The sequence below is a fragment of the Grus americana genome, chromosome 1, assembly GCF_028858705.1.
Source record: "Grus americana isolate bGruAme1 chromosome 1, bGruAme1.mat, whole genome shotgun sequence".
In the NCBI taxonomy this organism is placed as follows: domain Eukaryota; kingdom Metazoa; phylum Chordata; class Aves; order Gruiformes; family Gruidae; genus Grus; species Grus americana.
In genome coordinates, this window is record NC_072852.1 from 63,880,838 (window position 1) to 63,902,167 (window position 21,330).

Consider the following 21,330-nt stretch of genomic DNA (forward strand, 5'->3'; position numbering starts at 1 on the left):
TGCTGTTTCCAAGAGTGGGGGAGGAGTGTGGCTGCTGCATTTTAGAGCACAATGACAGCACAGGGAGTGCTTAGGAGGAGGATGAGAAGGTTTGGAAGAATAGAAGGAAATAACATGGAGTATTGGCCTCCTTGCCTTCTAATTCCTACTTTATTGGTTATTTAATACTCTGACTACAAATGACCAGGAAAACTCTGACATTGTTGTGCAATGCAAAAAAACCAACTTGGAAAATCCCTGAGAAAGCACATTGTTCCTGTCCAACTGCAAGAAGTTGCCTGTGCTCAAGTAATTATAGCTGATTACATGAGGGTACCAGGCACCTGCAGGATCTGATCGAGCCGAGGGTTTTATCTTTAAAAAATAAAGTAGTTATTTTACTAACTGAGGAAGTGATAACCGCAAAGACCCAAGCCGAGCAAAAATAAATTGCCTGTTCCAGGCGTAGTGAGGCAACTTTACTGCCCTGAGCTATCAGCGCACCATATTTCATCAGCAGAGAGTTCACTAACAAGAGCTGTGTGTTTGTGTGAGCGACTGGACTTGTGGAAAATGTTCTTAGGAGCCAGGCATCCAAGGTTGGGTCTTCGTGGTAGCTGTGCCAGCAGATCGTGGCTCAAGCTGGGGGACTCGTTTGTCCTTTTGGGGCCATTTTGGTGAATGTATGAAAAAACAGGGTCTTCCTAGGCTTGGGAGGGACTCTTTGCTGTCACCCATTTCCAAGGGAAGACTGTGGTGATGCTGAGGGTGTCAGGAGGAACACAAGGGACTTTCCTGAGGCCGTCCTGGTGGTGTAAGGAGGCTTCCAGGCACCGCTGCGGAGGTAAAGAGCTGTCTCTTGTCTTGTAACTGCTTATCACTGTTGCTATCTTTATCCAGGCCCAGCAGCACATCACGACCGATCGCACAGGGAGTCACCGGAGACAGCAAGCCTACATCACTCCAACGATAGCTCAGGCCCCGTACTCTTTCCCGCACAATAGTCCCAGCCATGGTACAGTTCATCCTCACTTGGCCGCGGCTGCCGCTGCTCACCTGCCCACCCAACCCCACCTCTACACATACACCGCCCCTGCCGCCCTGGGCTCCACGGGCACCGTCGCGCACCTGGTGGCCTCCCAAGGGTCTGCGCGGCACGCCGTGCAGCACACCACCTACCCCGCCAGCATCGTCCACCAGGTCCCTGTCAGCATGGGCCCGCGGGTTCTGCCCTCACCCACCATCCACCCGAGTCAGTACCAGGCTCAGTTTGCCCATCAGACCTATATCAGTGCTTCTCCAGCCTCCACAGTCTACACTGGATACCCACTGAGCCCCACCAAGGTCAACCAGTACCCTTACATCTAAACACTGGAATAAGGAGCAAGAGACGCACCCATCCCGGGGGAGTGAGGCGGCCGCTTTTGTACTGAAGAACATGACAAACTAACAATGCAATGGGAGGCTCGCATGAAACTTGAACGAAGGAGACTTTAAGGAAGAAATGAAAAAGAGGAAAGAAGGGGGAGAACCAATTCTACACTTTTTATTTAAAAAAAAAAAAGAAAATGGAAAAAAAGAACCGAAAAAAAATAAAACCACAAAAAACCAACCATTCTGCACCAAACTAGAGAGAGAGAGAGAAGCAGAAGGACCCTCCAGCGGGTCCTGTCTTTTGAAGAACTTCACCAATAGACTTTTAAAGGTTATTTTCATCCAGTAGTGAGCTACATTTAGAAATTTGTTGTCCAGAACACCTAAAATTAAATCCATTAGGTTTTTAATCCAATAGGTATATGGATTAGGGATTTATCCAGCATTTCAAAGGGTTTATGCCCTATCTTTGCAGTGGTCTCTCTGGTCATAAGGTTTTGGGGTTTTTTCTGGAAATAGAAAGTGGGTAAGGGAGGCTGAAGGAGGAGGAGAAAAAGTTATCCCAGTGCTCTGAATTCAGATCTAGCTCCACTATGCTTAAAAACACGTGGGCAAAATAGGCCGTGCAGCACTGGTGGAGAGCAGAAGCAATGGGGATGTTTCTCCCTTTCCTTGAAGACACTGGATAAATCCCTGAGAAATGCTATTCATAAATGAGATCTCTAATAATGTATGTTGGATTTCAGTTGCATTTAATTTTATTTTATTTGGAAATTTTCCTTTTCAAACCCTAGCCGTTTTAGTATAGGAGGAGACATTTTAGCTGCCCACCCACCCCACCCCCTGGTAGAATGTAGCACTATACAGGTCATACACCCTTTTTACTATTTTGTGTTGAACTTCAACGATACCAATAGACTATTCCTCAATGTGATTGCACAAAGAAAAGTGATATAACATAGGCATGTAACAAATGTGATTGTCCAGGTATGTACGTGTGTGTGCGCGTGCGTGTGTGTGTGCAGATGCTGCCTTCTCTCTGTGGTGTGTTCCTCGGCACAGCCATTACAACTGTCACAGTCTTAGTTTTACATCATTCCCTCGTAGTGCCTTACCGAACTACAGACGCGGTTTAAGGGTTTACTTCCACTGGTACTCCTAGAAACTGACTGAGGCTAGTTGGAATTTACTCTCAGCTCTTTTTCTTTTTTTTCTTCTTTTTTTCTTATTTTTTTTGAGGTTGTTATTGCTGATTTTCTTCTGCTGGTGGTGGTGGTTTTTTTCCCACGTCGTCAATCTTAGCTCACTTGGCGAGGTGTTGGGGAGGTTCGTAGGGGTTGGAAGTGTGTAATAGCTGGGTGTTTTGTTGAGCACTGGATGGGCTGGAAGTGACCAGGTTGGTTGTGAGACCCAGGGTGACTCCCAGAGGGTCTGGGGATTTGTCTGTGGACTGGTCTGTTTCTATCCTGTTGAAATAGCAGGTTTCCTCCCCGGAAACTGAATTCTCAGTCTGCTGTTTGCCGACGTTCTGGGTGGAATGGGAGGACAGCGTGTCCTCCCAAGTTGTCAGGTTGTCCCAGTTGTGTGTCTGACATGGGAACAAAACTTTAGTCTGTGAAAGGGTGAAACACTAGTTGTTGCCAACATCTCTCACTATGTCTGTTGATGGGAGGGGGTCAGGAAAGGGCTGGAGTCCCAAAGCAAGCATGAGAAAATCCAGTTGAGAGAGTCAAACTCAGGTTTCTTAAGTGGAAAGAGTGGTGTAATACATCAGGCCTTACCCACTGTAACGTAGCTGTGACAGTGTGCGCTTCCCTACCTCCCTTTTCACCTGCGCCCCGAAAGATTGCCTGAAGTGATAGAGTAACCCTCGAACTGAGAGCACGGTGGTCCTGTGGGTCCTCCACGCCGAGGAACGCTACGTGGTCGTCTTGTTTTCTGACAGGTTTCTGAAGAGAGCCTCTTCCACAGCTGGGTTTGGTTGGGAGGGGAGTTTCGCTGGTAACAGCTGTTGCACTGGTGCATCAATATTTGGAAGTGTCTCTAGAGCACCCATGTCTGTAGGTGGCCTGGGGAGGAAGGAGAGAAGGGAGTTTGATGGAATGTTTCCATGAAAGCTGAAGTCTACATGGCTGCTCGGTTCCACTCTACGTTTCCCTGTAACTAGAGCATGAAGTATTCGGGTATTTCACAAGATGCTGGAAAATAGCAGGTTCGTCAGCAGGGTGGTGAGGGGTGGGTTCCCTGGGTGGCAGTGAGGAAGGAGGCTCTCTCAGGTGGGAAAAGCTGACAGAAAGACAAGGACAAACATATTGTCTGGCGGTAAGTGCTTGGCTGGCCTGGAAGAAGAAGGGATCCCGCTATGTATAGACGTTTCAACAAGGCTGTTCTCTTCTGGCAAACCACCAAATAACCTCCCTGGTTGCCAGCTCTGGTTCCTGGGCTATCCTTGCACAGTTTTCTTTTCCTGTCTGTCCTTCATTCCAGCTCAATATACTGTAGATGAGGATGCAATCTCCCAGCAGCCTACGCACCTTACCCCCGCTTCCTTTGGAAAGACAACATGTCCCCTTTTGCCCGAGGCAGGAAAACAAAGCCCCGCTCTCTCCGTTGCATTCCTCTCCTCTCCTACCAGTTCGGGAGCGAGAGTGTCGTGCTGCTTGTGTCATGAAAAGGAAAGATAATGTTATTTTATTGTATGGTTGTTATGATTATGATTATTATTTTATTATTATTATATTTTACTCTGGGTTTTAATTGCACACGCATTCCTTAATCTTTGTGTTAATTTTTTTTTTCTCTTAGTGTTGTTGTTGTTAATTTTATTTCTCTTCATCAGTGGCATCAGAAGGATTGCTGTGTTTGTGAAAACTGCAGGAGGAAGGGGAAACGAGATTGTCTCGAGGCAGAAAACTCTGCCTCTAACGTAGGGGAGTGGGGCTGCTCTGTGAGAGCCCTCACAGCCCTGAGGGACAGGAGTTATCCTCCGGGTCACATCTGCATTTCAGAAGCAGTCCGGAAACATTCATTCAGAGGCCAAAACCAAACAGCCGTTAACGTAATGATCTGTCAGGAGAGCTGGATCAAAGGCAGGTAAGGGCCTTGGTGCCCTAGGATCCAGCTCACCATCACTTTGTTTGATAGGACATTTATATGGGATCAAGACCTATTTGTGCTCCAGGCCATGATCATTGGGCCCTTTCAATCAACCCAAGGCCACGTTATGTGTTAAGGGTTTGGTTTTTCCTAAAGGAGAAAGCAGATAGGTGGCTCTCCAGAAACAGGGCTATCAGAGGAGCCGCAGCGGAGGTGTGAGCGCGGCTCTCAGTTCCATCGCTGGATAAAGGACACTGGTGCGGACGGATGGCGTTGGCTGGGTAAAGCACGGCCGCAGACAGGGCAGCGTTCTTCACCTGCTCTTCCGCTCTCACTGACGATGAATCAGGTGTCTGCAGGGCTAGGATGCTTGGTTTGCTTTTTTTTGTGTGTGTGTGTGTCCCTGATGTAGATTTTCCCTTCTTCTATAATTATTTGTTGTGGAATTTCTTAAGCTATTCTTGTTGCTAGATCTGAGATATTTATGTTTTCATTTGCATTGCCTGCTATGTTAGAATGGGGGGAAGCAGTAACTGAATTCAAACTCCATAAAAAAATGATAGGACTTCAGCAGAGACTTAAAGTTAATCATGCACTTGAGTGCTTTGCTAAAGAACAGACTTAAACCCTTCAAATTAATTACTTGTTTATGCGCTCCTCTGGCCTAGGACTGGCGAAGCGTGGAAGGTTGCAATCTCAATCACAGTAATGTTTTACTTGTATTAATTGCGTTTTTCCTGCGTATCCATCTGACCTGCTCTCCCTTGTGGGCTCGAATCTGACTTTGGGGGCCGTTTGGCAGCAGAGCTGTTAGAACGGCAGATGCTGGCAGTGAGAAGGGGTGCAGTGCATGTCGGAGGAGCTACCTTTCATGTCGTTCATCCTGGAGTTGCTGACCTGCCAGCCGTAGGTGGTCAGATGCTCGTGGTGGTGGGACGCTGTGATTGTGAGAGATGCGCGGCACAGCCGTCAAATTGCTTTGATGGCGCAACACTGCGTGTTTTCTGGTGGGTACGGGGGAGCCCAGCAACACCTCCTCTCTCACACCTGTATAAAGGCATAGTATGGAAAAAAGTGTGGTATGATTAGTCCCAGAGGAAACCCGATCGTTTTAGAAGAGGAAGCAAAAGCTTTGCATGCTGTTGGTGCCACATACATAATATCAGCCAGCTTGTTTTGCTCACAAAGTCCTTTGGAGAGGAAATGGGATTAGCGTGGTTGGGTTGATGTTCTGTGTATGCGTGGGGTAAATGGCAGGGAAACTTGAGAGGGGAGGTGAATGTTTAGATACGGGAAGTTTTATGGGTGGCTTATGGCTGGCACAGTGAAAAAGCAGACCCTTTCGCCATCATCTCGTCTTACATTCTTCTCTTGCGGGAAGCAGAAGGAAGCATGGATGTTGCCTCTCCTCAGAGACAGATGTTCAAATTCCTGCTGTGAAACCAGAATGCAAGAGGGAGTGGAAAGAACCACTGACACGAGCAGAATGGAAAGCCCGAACGGAAGCACTTCTCACTGCAGACTGGGCCAAATCCAGTCGCTTGAGAAAGTAAATGCAATTGCACCTTCCTCAGCAGAGTTGTACTTGCTTGCACCCAACAAATTGGGCCTTGGCAAGGTCTCTCTCTCTCTCTCTTTCTTTAGTAGTTTTGTTGTAATACGTAAAACATTCCAGGAAAGGGACACCTCTGTCTGTGACATTTTTCCTTTTTTATACTTTCAAGGGATTAAGTCTTGTAATTTGGTTTGAAGGCAATTCCATGAGCAAACTTGAAGGGCAATTAACCTGTTTTTTTTCTTTAACCAAAGATACTTCTTTTTTTTTTTTTTTTTTAAGAGAGGGAGAGACCTCCACCCACTCCAGAAATGAAATGAAGCCACCAGTCATGACTGCCAGGCAGTGGGGATACACTGTGGAACTCCATCTTTCCTTTCTGTTCTTTTCCTTTTTCAAGTTTCTGTCATCATTTCGAGTAGCTTGCTTGACGAGCAGAGAAATTCACACTAAATATTGCTGCTATCCTAAACTGTAGGGGATGTCGAAAACTTTATTCTTCTCTCATTATTGTTCACAATGATTAAAGTGTTTCAGTGACAACAGTGCAGTGTGGAAATGGTGAGCTGTGTAGTGGGGATAAGCTTCTGGATGCTCTGCATGCTTCTGTAGAGTCTCCTTCTCTGGATTTAGGATGCTAGTTTTGTTCCATGGGTCAGACCCCACAAGGTGCTGCTGTGGTCAGGCCTCCACACAGCTGGGCAAGGTTATTGGGCTTACTCCTGTGTTCTTCCATGTCTTGGCAATCAGCCCATCAGAGATCTGCAGAGCTACTTGTGGGCCAAATCCTGGATACCTGTACACAAGGCCTGCAGAAATAGTCTTTGTCGAGGGTAGGCAACGCAGAAGGGAAAAACGTGGGAAGGGAATGATTTCCCCCTTCCTGCTGACAGAGCTGCACCTGCTGTCATCCTGTTTCCCATGGGAGCTTCCAAGCAGTGGATCCGCGGTCCTGGGCACTCATCTGTGCCACCCCCGCTCCGTTCCCAGGTCTCACTGGTGCTCCTGTGAGGAGAGCCTGCGTCTGATGTATGCGGTGTCCCCGGCTTACTTCTTGTGGCCCGTTCCTGCACCTACGAATCATTTTGCTCCCTCCGTACTCGGGGAGAAGATGGGTCTGTGCTGCCGGGGTTCCCCCACTGCCGTACTCTGGCAAAGCAGCCTCTGACGACGGTGAGAATTCCACCCTGGCCTGCAGACGCTGAGCGAGGCGCCATGTTTTACAGCAGTGCTCGAAGCCGTGGTGGCAGTCCTGTTGTAAATGGCCGTGCGTGGGCTCTTTGCTGGAGTACTGCGTTGGACGGGAGGCGCTGGGCTCTCCGGGCTGGTCCCCGTCCCCATGGTCCATCCTTCCCACCCCCCCGGGAACGCCACTACCAGCGGGTGACGCCATGATGCCACCGCGCTCACCGCCCACCCCCGGGCACACAGCGGGACCCACCGCAGGGGCGGCCCCCTGAAGTAAGCGCAGGCAGCGTGCAGAGGAGCACTGCTAACCGAGGGCTCCGCGCTGGAGGTGTCTTTTCCCCCCCGTGACAAACGTAGTCGCTGGGGGTGACCCCAGAGGTGGTAGTTACCTGTGAGGAGCTGCTGATGCACGTGGAGGTGTGAGAACCAGGCTGGAGGTAAGCGGGGCTGAGCTCTGCGCCTGTCAAATGCTTTCAGTGGGAAGACGCGGTTTAGAGCATTTGCGTGTGTCAAGAGTGAAATTTGAACGGTAGATTGGCTTGGTTCTTCAGAAGTGTTAGGAAGCATACTAGGAGGCTTTGCGTTCGGCATTTATGGTTTGAAACTCCTGTTTCTCATTTACGGGTTAGCTTTGTCCTTCCAGTTTTAGCAGTGCTGCTATAACAGACTATCCACGTGTGTTTGAAGGTAAAGTTTTTGTTTTTAATCTTTTGCTTATCATAGTTAATCTAAGAAAGGCAATACTAAAGGTATATTTTTTTCCAAAAATGATATTTTTTACTGCACTGATAAATATTGTGACATCTCTGTTCTTAACTCTTTTGCTGTGAGGGGAACCGTGTGCAGATTCACACAAACCTTGTAAATACTTGCGTGTACTTCTGACAGCCAGGGATTTTAATTTTTCCTTTCCTCCTCCTTTCCTCCTCCTTTCCTCCTCCTTTCCTCCTCCTTTCCTCCTCCTTTCCTCCTCCTTTCCTCCTCCTTTCCTCCTCCTTTCCTCCTCCTTTCCTCCTCCTTTCCTCCTCCTTTCTCTTCCTCACAAGGTTTCCTCTTTGAAACAGAAAGCAATGGGGCAACAATGCTCAGAGCAAAAGCAAAGCTTATCCCACTTTCAGAACATAGCCAAGGAGTTTTTGCAGTGCTGGCTTAGAGTTAATATTTAATGCCGATGTGTTTTGATTTTTTTTTTTCCCAGCAAACTGTTTGGAAAGGAATAAGACAGATAGAAAAGCTTTGGTCTGGAATTCTGATCAGAAATGTTACCCATCTATTTTATGGCACCTCTGATTTTTTATTTCGTTTTCTTTTTCTTTAAAAAAAAAAAAAAAAAAAGGCTCGTTGCAGGCTTGCTCGCCTGAGCTCTAGGCTGGTCGGTGTCTGTCCCTGGGGCGCCTGGTGCTCCAGGACCACCGGCTCCTTTGGAAGCAAACCCACTGATCAGCATTCTGGATTCTGATTGCTACAAAGGGTATCCCCCAGTACTGCGGGATACCTTCGTTTTTTTTAAAGAAGGATTTAGATACACTTATATTACGCAAACTGTGACCTAATGGCAATAATTACCTCAAATGTGGGCATTCATCCTGGTTTTAGCCTTTTTGAAAACATGTAGCCAGCTTGAACTTTGATTCAAAGACTCTGAACTCTGCAGGGGCGGAATAGCGATAAATGCCCACCCTGGTCATTGTTGCTTGAGTGAATTCTGAAGACAGTGAATCTTTAAAAAGAAAAAAAAATTAAACCAAGGAATAGATTACTCTTTTATGTATTTTAATCAATTGTGATGTTAAAATGCACATGTAAGTATATATGTTTATAGCTACTGTAAAATGCTTTGGCCTTCTAGAAGATATTTAATGAGTCACATTTTAAACCAATATGAACTGAATAATAGACTGTGGCTACTTAAACAGTTTTCTGGCTACATTTTATAGTTATTACAGTGTTTTATAGTTTACATTTAAACTGGTACTTTTTAAGGGAAATCTTGTGTTTGTAAGTGACACCTTCAAAAACTCAATACAGCTGCCTCTTTTTAATTTTGCCCGTTAAAAATGGAAAAGTACAAGTGTGTCTTTAATATGTATATTCTGTTTTGAGATATAACATAGTGTTGGAAAGTCAGTCCAGAGATCAAGTAATCCACTGTATTCCAAAGTCTGGTCCAAAAAACCACTCCACCCACTCTAAAGTTTTAGTCCAACAGATAAGCTATTTGTTTGTCCACTTGTTTTAATAACATACTTTATCAGGCTCCTTGGGTTGAAGCAGGGGGCACAATACTAAATTCACTGTTCTATGTAGGATCCTCATCTGGATGAAGATACCCGCATCAGGAGAATGAAGGATATTCAAAGGAAGGATTGTATTGTACTGTCGATAAATCATTAGCCAAACGATTAATTCCTGAGTTAGTGAATGCCTGTTTTTATTCTGTGGGGGGGTTTGTGTGTGTGTGTGTGCGTGTGTGTGTGACAGCCACTCTGAGGCAATGCTGTAATTTGGCTTTCATCTGTTCACCCCTTTCTTACAAACGATGCTTGCCACCGCAGAAATGTTTTGAACCAGTAAACGAAATACAAAGTTCACTGACCATCTCCTTGTCAGCTCTGTTTTCTCAGCCCATGCCGGTTCCCATCAAAGCTGTTTCCCCGCTGTTGTTATCCCGTACTTTGCATTTTGATATATCACATTCCCCCCCTCCCCAGTCTCGCTTAGCTGTCTAGTTTTGTCCGTTGTGTTCTTTCACTTGGGTAACCAATGAAGATGGTATACGTGTCTGCTGGGCAAAATGGTACTTTGAGGTCATGAAAGTACAGGAATTGGCATTTAAAAATACATTGATGTACATCTGAGGAACCGAGCTTCAGTCGTGGAGCTCGGGTACTCTCAGGAGGGCTCCTTACGTGTTTCCACCGTGCCTGACGGGGCTCTGTCAGTCAGCTTAGAGCAGAGGTAGTGAGAAGGAGCGATCGGCGATGCTTTGCAGTTGGGCGCCTGTGCTGCTCCCAGTACAATCGGCGGCGGTGGTGGGGCCGGGAGAGCGCAACCTGCCGCCTCCTCCTCCTCCTCCCTCAGTACCATTCCAGGGCTGCCGTGCCCACCCCGTCATCCACATTACCAAAGCGATAACGTATCATACGGCGAGCCAGGACTGTCAGCAGCACTCGGGCCAACTGGAAAACGTCCGCCCTTTCTCACCGTGCACCGCCACCCAAAAAACCCACACTTAGCTGCCCTTGGCGCCTGCCCGGTCTTCTGTTCCCGTGGGGGGAGTCAGACCCGCAAATACCAGCACACTCAAATGAAGGAGCCACAGAGCCTTGTGGAATACTTTGGCTTGCAGCTTGTTAGGCAAGAAGGGGTTTCCAACACTGGCTACGCACATCCCGTAGGATCCGAATGGTTACATATAGCACCTCTGCCCTCAGCAAGGAAATAAAGTGCTTCTGCAACGCTTCCACCTCACGTGGTTACGTACAACACTTCTGGCTTTTCTTTTTTTCCCCCTTTATCCCTTATGTGTTTGATTTTTTTAAATATTTTTTTTTCCACTGTATTCTTCTCAAAACAAAACTTCCACGGATATCCCAGGGCACAACCATTTCAGGTGTAAAAAAGGATCTCCTCATCCCATGTTTCACCAACAGAGCAATCGAGGCATTTTGGGTACCAGATTCTACTTGGGCAGAACCAGAATGTAGCCTGTATCTTTCATACCAAATCAAATTTCTGAAAGGAGAGGAAGTGTCATTAATAGCTTTATTAAAGGAGTGTGTGTGAGAGAGAGAGAGAGAAAGAGAGGGAGCGAGAAAGAGAGAAGAAAGAGGGGCATCTCGTAAGGTGAAGAGTCTAGACTTCGGGTAGTTAGAAACGAACCAACGGGTGAAACATGTCTTTTTATGAGCCGTAAAATCCTTTTAAAAACAGGAGGCGGGAAATGGAAGGAGTGTTTTCTGCCTTTCGACTGCCCACAAGCCCAGCGTACTCTGGATGGAAAGTGGAAGTTAATATACACTGCACCAAAATTATTAAGGGGAAGGGGGGGGGGGGGGGAAAGCTGTGAAATGCTATCACAATCGCAAGGGAAAAGATGCCCCTGCCCCAGCTCTGGATCTCGAGTGGTTCTTTCTCTACAGTATCATCTCAGCCCAGTAACCCCACGAAAGCCCTGAGCCGTTGTGTTCCTTCACTGTACGGTTTCTGTAATAAGAGTGTTAATCCATGTTAATCTTTGTGAAAATTATTGTGTGCAACAGTATTTTCTTGTGTACTGCTTTTTTCCTATGTGAATTGTCCCTTTCTTTTTTCTTTTGGGTTTTTTTCCCCCTCCTTTTTTTCCTTTTTTTTTTTTTCTTTTGGTAAATATGTCTTTCTTCTTTTAAAAGAAAAAACAAAAACAAACTGATGTGTTGTAGACCTATATGTAACCTATTCCTTAGTCTCATATTATAGGTATGTTATAAGAATGGATATTTTACTTGGCTTTAGAATGTTTTACAAGAAAACTAATTCTTAACCAATCAAGTTCTTGCTACTAAAAAAAATGCTTGTGTTTTTCATCATGACGTTGTGTGCTTCTAATTAATAATCATTTTCGTTGTAGAAAAATGGAGTGAATTTATATTAGTCTTGGAAACTAATAATAGCATTGTAAATTTATGAGATGATTTTAACAGAAGATACATTATAGAAGAATATAGTTATTTTAATTGTAATATTACTAACTGTAGGGTGAGAAAGGAGGTCCCGTTGTGGTGAACTATGTTATAGCTTGTTATTCACGGTTTCTTTTTGATCATTTTTTCGGTCTCTGAGGTGAAACGAGTTATTAATCAGAATTTGTAAACTCACATATGCATATTGTATATGTGTAGAAATGTAATCACACTTTGTCTTGGAATTACATTAAACTGTTTTAAGTCACTGCACAGCTTGTGTGTCTGTATGTCTTCTCGCTAGTTAAAGTTTGGTCTGAACATTTGGTTAGTTTTCAGTTACTATTATTTAATCTCCTCAGCCTATTGGAAAAACAGCAGTAATAGTATCATTAATAATAAATAGTTTTCCCTTTGAGGTGACATGTTTAGATCTGTGAGATGTATTTTTTTTTTTCCCCAGGGCAGAAGAGCATCTGCATTCAGATGTTCAGATCTGGAGCACAGAAGGGTGCCCAGAGCTGCCGCGTTCAGCTCCGTCACGAGCCCCCTGCTACGTCCCGCTGTGCCGATTGCGGCGTGGGGATCGGCTGCAAATACCCGTCTGGTTTGTCTTTTCCTTTTGCCTCAGCCGTCATTTCATTTGCTCCCTTAATCATTGTTTTGCCAAGTCCCAGCTGACCTTTGAAAGGCTGATATAGACCTGAAGAGGCTTAAACCACCACCTGTTGCCAACAGCAGTACCTGCTATTTGGGACGTGCCTGATTTTCACCACGAGGTTCTCTCAGGAGCAAGCTGGAGGTGTGTCTGCAAACGGTCCCCTGTTCTATCGCAGTGTCACCTTGGAGGAGGCAAATGGCTCCTCAACAACTCCTCTTAACGCAGGAAGAATAAGACCTGCCGGGTTTGTTGCTGACTTTTCCCAGCGTAGCGACTCACGTGCAAGCTACGGGGTTTCCTGGCCTGGGGGATTCATCTCCTTAGTTCAGCCTCTCCATTCCCGGGGATGGCCAGAGGAACCGTCGATGGGCTGCTCCGGGCTGCCTACAGTACGGGGACACACTTTGCGTTAGGTGCCTGACAAATGGTGTCTGCAAACGTGTGACGACTGCCTGGCAGCACCGCGCAGCACCGCCGGGCGATGGGCTCGCAGCGGGACACAAACCTTCAGGTGGAGCAGGAAGCTTGTTTTATCAGTGGGTGCCGGCAGCGAGTCAAAGGCCCCTTTGCACGGGCTTGGTTTTCCAGCCTTCTGCCTCAGGAATGCCTGGAGACAAGCAGCGAGCGTTGTGGAAACTGGTGCTATGGGTTTCTAGGTAGATACTGAAACTTTTGGTAGCAAGAAAGGTCATGAGACCTTTCTCCTAGCTGCCTTAAACTAGCTGAGACCCCAACTCAGCAAAAGCAATTAAAACTAATGCCTGGGCCTGTTCAGCAAACCAATTAAGTCTGCGTTTAATTTAAAATTGTGTGTCCTATTAAACATCAAGCTTTTTAAACATATGCTAACAGGTAATTGCAGGGTTAGGTGCTGTACTGGAAATGGGGAGTTTACTGGGTCATGATATAAGAAGAGACGCTGGTGAACGATCTCGTCTCAGAAACGCCTGTAAATCCAGAAGAGCTAGATTAACTAGTGCAGAGTTTCTCCATATTTGTATCATGTTACAGTGTCTTCTTTTTTTTTTGTTTTGTTTCTTTGTTTTGTAAAACCTATCTATAACACTGCAAAAAATATTCGTCATTCTGTTGTCCAAGACCAAAACAGATTAAAAATGCATTGTAGTTGGAGAATACACTTTCTGACCATTTTTTCCCAGTAGGGGAAAATAGTTTCTCAGTTTAAGCAGGGCTGCTTCTAATGAAGCCTGCGATGCCTTGCAAGAGGAAACAGCGGGTAGTTTCAGCCACCAGATAAAAGGATGAGAACGGACTTAGACAATCCAACACCATCAGTGGCCCAAGCCTGGTCTCCAGCCTCCCCAAGACCAAGGACTGGTCTGCAAGTGCAGCCGCTTCCTGGGTTTCTCCTCGGATCGGTCATTTATCTGCATATCCACTTGTAAATACTCCTGAGTTCAGTTAAATCTAACTTGGTAGCCATCTTACCGAAACCCAAGGGCACTCTTACTGACCAGCAGGAGGCCAGGAGTGTCCATGCATCTTCCACTGGCACAGCTGGTCACAAGGAATTCATCCCCCATCGCTGTGGGCTCGCTCAAAAGATACGAAGTGCAACTTGCACGAGGCTTACGCTGCCCGGCCGGGCTCGGAGACCCCAGTCCACTGCCAAGCTGAGGTCAGCTGATGATGCATCTCTCCCTCTGGGACAAACCCTCTGGAGCTGCAGTAACGTCGGCACCTGGAGAACATGAGCCTGAGCAGCGGGTAGGAATTACCACCACGAAGCGTGGGCTAGTCCAGCTCTTCGTGGGCAAGAAGGAATTTCTGCTGCCCCTCTGAGAGCCTTCGCCTTGGCAAAACCGGTTTATTCAAGGTGGGTATAGCTCAGTGAAAATTGGGAGGGTGGGGCGAGACGCCGACATGGCACACGCGTAGCGGTGCAGCTGTTCCTGGCACGTGCTGCTTGTGCTTTCCAATGCAGCGGCTATGTTTTAATTCTTTGGCATCAAAATTTGGGACCTAAATTTGTATTTATCCATATAAGGAGAACTTGTCTGACTTCCAACGCTGCTCTGCCCTCCTAGTTGCTATTCACTTCAAATGAAACTGGATGGGGGACTGGGAGAGGGAAGGGAATGGTCCTGCTCCATGTAACGCAGACCGTTGCCCTTTAGTCACCTGTGCACGTGTGTCAGATGTCCACAGCAAACCCGTGCTGGAGCTGTAGACAATTTACAAGATTGTAAATTTTTGTGTCTTCTCTTTCTTACTATGCCAGTCAGGCCAGGGCAAACGTGCCTGCATCAGCGTTTCCTGCAATGCGCTTTCCCTTTATGTTTTTCTCCTGCGAGGTAGCTGTGCAAATAATGAGCAATGAAGGCTGTTATTTAAAGGCCGCCGCACTGCACCGTATATCAAAGTCTCTGCTATTCGGGGCTTTTGCTCAGAGGGAAGCAGGCACGGGAGGAGCTGGATGCACGGATCCTGAGCCACGCTAATGCCCTTTTGTCAAGGCAGCAGGCTGGGACAGGAGCAGGCTGCTCCGGGCAGTGCCGCCACCGCCGTGCCAGCCCTGGGGACCCAGCACAGGCCAGGGAGCAGCACTCCATCCCCACGGGGACTCGTCACACCTGTGCTAACCCTGTACCAAGAAGGTCCAATGAAAAGGCGCACCAGGTAGCTTAAGTACACTTAGCTCCAGGCTGCGTTTGCGCACAGGCCTTGCTGGACACATCCGGACGTGTGGTGTTGGGGTGCAGGAGGCCAGAATTCCAGCAGGCACATGGAACGCTTCCCATTTGTACTTGGACAGCATACTGCCTCTGGTGTGTGAACTCATTAAGTATGAAAAAGTCACTTTATTCCCCTTTTTTTATTCCAAGCCCGGGGGGGGGGGGGGGGCGGGGGGGAATTAAAACTTGTAGTAATGTCACAGGGGGAAAAAAGGAGGGGAGCCAGGGAAGTATGGTTAAAAAGAAGGACTTACTGTAGTTCACGATACTGTGGCTGGACCCTGAGACAAAAATTCCCATCACTTCCAGATGCTCAGGGACAGGCTGAAAACCACAGAGAGGAATTCACGCAGGCAAAGAGCGAGGCTGCTGCTGAACTGCTCCCCCACAGACCAGGGTCTGGGTCACAGCTCCATCATGGTGCTTTTGGGCTGCTCGGGAAAAGCTCATGTCAGCTCTCTGAGGGTGTTTCTTCCACACCCAAATATCCTTGATCTGCCTCTCTCTTTCTGACAGCAACAGGCCTCCTCAGGAGTTTATGGAATATGAGCGACAGGAATAATAAAGGCAGGTCTGGAAGGAGACCACAGGAGGCATCAATGAAGGTTCAGCTATACTTCACCTGCATGTGCCGTATTATTTGTCTACCCTGTTCTTAAAAATGTTATGTATGTGACGTGGAGTCCCCAGACGTCAGAGCTCTGCTCTCTTCCGTGTCTTTGAGCCAGCCATGTCTCCCTCCCCATCCCTGTCTTCCCCAGGCTCAGAGTACCCCCTCCTCTTTTTTCAACGACCCTTGCCCTGCATGATCCCATTTCCTCACCTCTCCCCTCGTCTCCTTTATTTTCTCTCAATATTGGTTTCACCCCAGCATGCGCGTGCATAATTTAGCAGGGCAGGTGAAAGCCAAGGGATGGCGGGGAGGGGGGTGGGGGGCCTGGTGCAGCTTGCGAGAGGCAACAGTGTGTAGTGGAGAGTGACGGCGAAAGCAAATCCCATTAGGTTGGGGGTTTTTTTTAAGGCTTTAAAATAATATCAGGAATGACTGTGTTTGCACGGAGACAAGGCCCAGAGACACTGATGGTGATGGTTCACCATTCAGCCCTGTGATAAGAACTTCTTTCCTAGCGTGTTTGTTTTAACCCTTCACGAGTGTGTGCCCCGCTGGTGTTAAAACACTGGCAGGGAAGAACGAAAGCAGCTGGGAATCCTTTCCCCAAATCCGTGTGATCCCCTCTAGCTGTGTCGCTTGCCCCAATCTGTCATTCTCTCCACCACCACCCCCCCCGCCCTTTATGCTGCCTGCTAAAATATGGAAATGGGGGTGCACAACGCGGACAGATAAAACAAAGGAGGTAAAAAAGACCGTGTGAAGCAGGGGAAGGGCACCACACGATGGGGGAGGGTCTGGTGTTACTGGGAAAGGTGGATAAAGGGGATGAACTGTTCAGAGACCAGGCACGAGAGGAAACGAAAGAGAGCTGAGTGGAAAACAGGCAGCGGGTTGAAGAGGAGTAGAAGAAAATAGTGATGTAGGTGTGAAAGGGAAAAGAGGAGATTTTTTTTTTTTCAGAAGCAATGAGTTTCCACTGCTCTAACCAAAATACAGAAGACTGGGTTGGGGTGCTCAACCGCTTGAAAAAAATCAGGTCCCCTCTCAATCAGATTTTTCCATCCAACCTCTGGAGCGGAGGTCTCCCAAGTGGGGTGTGCACAAGACAGTCCGTTGGGGTGCAGGAAGAACATATTTTTCCCACCATCCCTAATGGCGGAGCCATGACCCCACCGCCCCCGGGCGCTGCACCCCACAACCACTCCTGCAGGCACCCAGCCCTTCCCAGGCGCACGGCCCCGGCGGCCGGCAGAGGGCACCCGGCGCCCGCAGCCTCCGGCCGCCCGCCCTGCCGCGGCTCGGCTCGGCTCGGCTCGGCTCGGCTCGGCTCGGCTCGGCTCGGCTCGGCTCGGCTCGGCTCGGCTCGGCTCGGCTCGGCTCCCCCCCCAGGTACGCACCGTCAGTACCAAGAAGTGAAGGGATTTTGAAATCCTGTCTTATTCTTGGTATTTAACTGCAGCTTGGCGGCACTGAAAAGTCAGTCGTGGCCAGTTTGTGGATGCTGTACATCCACATGAAGTAAAGCAGGTTGGGTGCTAGATGACATTTTTGAGTGCTGAGCACGGTAGAAATATTCAAATATATGGGCGTGAAAGAAGGCTGGGTTGAGATAAAGACAGCTTAACAAGTGAAAAAAGAAAAACCACAAGTGATGCAAGGGCATCACTCACCACCTCGCACCAGCAGACTGATGCTCAGCCAGTCCCTGAGCAACAGCAGCTTTGGAATCTCCCCTTTCCCCTCAGTTTTTATTGCTGAATATGACATTATATGGTATAGAATATCCTTCTAGTCAGCTGGGGGCAGCTGTCCCGGCTGTCCCACCCCAGCTTCTTGCCCTGCCCCAGCCTACTCGCTGGGGGGGGGGGTCAGAATGAGAAACAGGGAAAGCCTTGACTTTGTGCAAGCGCTGCACAGCAATAGCTAAAACACTGGTGCCTTATCAGCACTGTTTTGGACACAAATCCAAAACACAGCACTATACGGACTGCTGTGAAGAAAATTAACTCCATCCCAGCCAGAGCCGGTAGAGTTGGGAGACCTTGTAATTCAGGTGCTTTGAAACAGAGGTAGCAGAAGAATTCAGAGAACATAGAGACAATTGCAAAAAAAGTACTCAAAGATTTATGTTAAAAATGTAGTTGGTGCTAGAGGTAAAGTAAAAGTAAGCAGAATATTCATTCAGCACTCAAGTAAGGACATCACCAGTGCTTTTCTCTAGAAGGAGTCAAAGATCCTCAAACACATACCTTTCATCACAGGGCTTGCCTTTGATCACAGGGAACAGCGCTGTGCCCGCGCAGAGGATTTTATAATACCTCAGTTGGATATCAAATGTTAACAGCTCCGACACATCCAGTGCTGGAACCATTGATTGTGAGATTCCCAGCAAATTGATGGAACTACTTGAACGCAAAATCTGGATGGCGAAAGGTCATGGGGGCCCATTCATCATCTCAGTTGCCCTTCCTTTGAACAAAAATGAGAGTCTTCTGGTTTCTTAAATGCATTGCTCTCCAGAGGCTCCTGGCTAAGTAATGAAGATGAAGAATATCACTTCTCTGGAAGGTGAGGGACTGTTTGGATTGTTGGTTGGTTTTTTTCACACACCCACACCCCCCCCCCCCCCCCCATATATTTTACCTCAGCCACAAAGGCAGCATCCTGATTTCAGTCTCATGAGAAGAAAACTGAGCGGAGAAGGGTGTCCATTTTGTCTTTCCTCATTACCACTTCCAGAGTTTTCAAAGGAGACAGGGCTTTCACCAAGAAATACTCCAAGGTTTTGAGCTATGTGCAGATGCTCAAGAAGCCAATGATCTGCTTTGCAGAAAAAGAGTAACTGATAAGCAATCTCTGAGATGTAAACCGCCTGCAGTTTACAACAGAAACAATGCTTGGGTTCCTTTCATAATGTTTTATTACTCCTTATGTTTACATGAAAACTTTGAGGAAATTTTCCTGAATCAGATTTGTCATTTATGACCTTACTTCACTACAAGCTGAGGTCACAGAGAAAGGACTTGGGTTTTTTAAGAGATTTTTTATAGGGTATGTGCCTCCTTGCTTTCTAACTATAGGCAGACAGGGTCACAGAGCAATGCTGACACGATAAAGCTCAGGTTTCTGTGGCTGCCTTCTCTCTCACTTTTCTTCTTCCTTTTTTTCTTTATTTTCCCCCATCACCCTGATTTTCCTCTTTGCAATATGCAGTGTTATCAGTGGTCCTACCTGGTCTGTGCCAAGCTCTCTGTAACTGCGCCATCCCGCTTGCTTGCCCAGGACACTATATTTACTCTCTGAAGTGTGAAGCAGTTGTTCTTTGGTTTATTACGGCCTCTGTCTCCATTTATTAACAGGCCTCCTCAGCAAAGGGCACTTGAGGTATGTTGCCAAATACAGTAAAAATCATCTGAAACCAATTCTGCTGCATCTACCCTCTGTACCGTGCAAGGTGTGTTTCTCCTGTGCTCTCCGTGGCCTGGCATATGCTCTTTATACGGGCTTATACGACAGGTTACCCTGGCACGACAGCTGTATGATCTTGAATCTGTTTCCTGGTGAGTAGCACTGATTTCTTTAAGGACTTGTAGGAAAAAAATCTGTCTTAATTCTCTGGGGAACCCTGCAATCAGGGAATCTGTCTTGGTGGGAAGGAGCCCCATGCACGCTGCATGAAAGGGGCCCAGCAAGTGGAAAGAAGCCCCGTAACTCCTCTGGAGAAGCAAATGTAACTGCTACTGCTCTCCTGCAGAGGAGACCCTCTGATCATGCTGAGCATCCCGAAAAGGAAGAGAATGAGTGTGACGCATCTTTTATACCTCCAGGGAACGGCAATCATAAACTCATATCTGATGCTAATTGATGCTAATGAAAAGACTCCAGCAGATTTCAGAGTAGACCCGCAGGTAAGGAGAAATTATATCATTTGAACCTTGCTGCTGATAACAACCAAGAGGATGATATTATGATATCATCAACCATGACAGTACAGTTAAACCTTTTGGATAAAGGTTAGGAGAAGTGTAAGCAGGGTCAGGAGAACTCTCCAGCTCTGCCCTCCTCACTCATCCCTCATTTCTCAGGCAGTCTGGTCTCTCTTGTGACCAGGGGCTGTCTCCATGGGACAGACTAACACATTGTGGAGGTACCGAGGTGGTACTGTGGGCACGCAGATCCCCACAGCCCTCTCTCTTGCCCTCTGCCCTCCCAGAACCCAGAGTTTCATACAAGCAGCAGCTCTGCAAGGGAGAGGAAGAAGCCTCAATCCCTTTCCCTAAGCCTCTCCAGGAGCAAAAGAGGACATGCTACTCTGTGAAGCAGATCAGTGCAGAGACAGTCAGGGAAAGGTGGGGTCAGGACACAGTAAAGGCACAGATATAGCAAAAGACTAGTATTAATTTTGCCCCAGAGAATGAGCCCAGTAATTGCAGGCTGGCTAGGCTTAGCTAAGTTCCAGGGAAAATAAAGGGAAGCTTGTATGGAATTCAGTCAAGAAAGAATTAAGGGAAAGAATATGCTTAATGTCACTGACATAGTTTTATGGTAACTATAAGCAAACTTGTCAAACAAACCTGATTTTTGTGCTTTGATGAGACTATATATTTGGTTGACAAAGGTAATTGCATAGTGATAATGTATGTGAAACTATTGGGTGTATGAGTCAGTAGTGTGCTGCATTTTCAGCCTAAAACTGAACACTGTGCAATATTAATACAGCTTGAGTGAACAGCACCGAGAGGAGGACAACTGACAGACCTCAAAGAGCCAGTGAGGAGTCCAGGAGAGGCTCATGGAGATTTGGGTGAAACTGGAAGCTGCTTAATCCATTAATGTAACAATTTAATCTGTCATCTAAACGAACATGAAATCATTATTGATAACAACAAGGGCTGGCAATGACTAGCAGGATGGAAGACAGTGATTAAGACAGTCATGCAGAGTGATCGGACATGCTCTGATAGTAAAGGGCTGCTAAGTCTTGGAAAGGTGGATGCTGTGAGTAGGAGCAGATGGGGAAGTTTTAGCTTAGTGGATGGTGTTGATGAGTCTGAAACATTCAAGATCTTAGAGCAGATTTGGTGAAATGAGCTATTTTTAACGCTGAGGATGTAAAGGGTCTGTCTTTGATCCAGAAGTAAGTGGCAGAGACTCTCCGTGACACAGGACCTCCATGATCAGAGCCCTCCCTGACTCCCTCTCAAGCTTCCTAAGCAGCAGAGAGCCTTTTCCGCCACAGCACGTCTCCAGCCAGGGCTGTGGAGAGGACACCACCGCCTGTACCCCACTGCCAAGCTGTCCTATAGTGTGAACGGGAGTTGAGTTTAAAGCCCTTGCAGACAGCAGAAGAGATAACCTTCAGGTTCTGTCACCTGGTGCCATTTGCTCCATGAATACGCTTGGGTCTGCTGTAAGGGAAGATTGTGCTGTTTCTGCGCGGAGTGGGATCAGTGTCCTCTTGCAAACCGATACCCTCTTCCCGGCCGTCAGCCTGGCGGGGGCAGGCA

General features: G+C 47.3%; 1 protein-coding gene and 1 long non-coding RNA gene across 10 annotated transcripts in view; one reads left to right on the forward strand and one right to left on the reverse strand.

Annotated features, from left to right (window-relative positions):
• The window catches only part of HIPK2 (homeodomain interacting protein kinase 2), a 141,683-nt gene extending 129,558 nt beyond the window's left edge, over positions 1-12,125 (forward strand). For all 9 annotated transcript variants that reach the window (XM_054814346.1, XM_054814291.1, XM_054814355.1 and 6 more), the window contains one exon: positions 880-12,125. In XM_054814346.1, coding sequence (XP_054670321.1) covers positions 880-1,347 — 468 coding nt within the window. In that variant the 3' untranslated portion in view covers positions 1,348-12,125. The remainder of the gene's footprint in view (positions 1-879) is intronic.
• Positions 2,558-18,581, reverse strand: LOC129202168 (uncharacterized). The gene is made up of 5 exons (XR_008575643.1): positions 18,467-18,581; positions 18,073-18,353; positions 8,759-8,912; positions 5,316-5,496; positions 2,558-3,422 (listed from the first exon to the last, which is right to left on the reverse strand). It is a non-coding gene; the product is annotated as an uncharacterized LOC129202168 (long non-coding RNA).
• Positions 18,582-21,330: the final 2,749 nt, after the last annotated feature.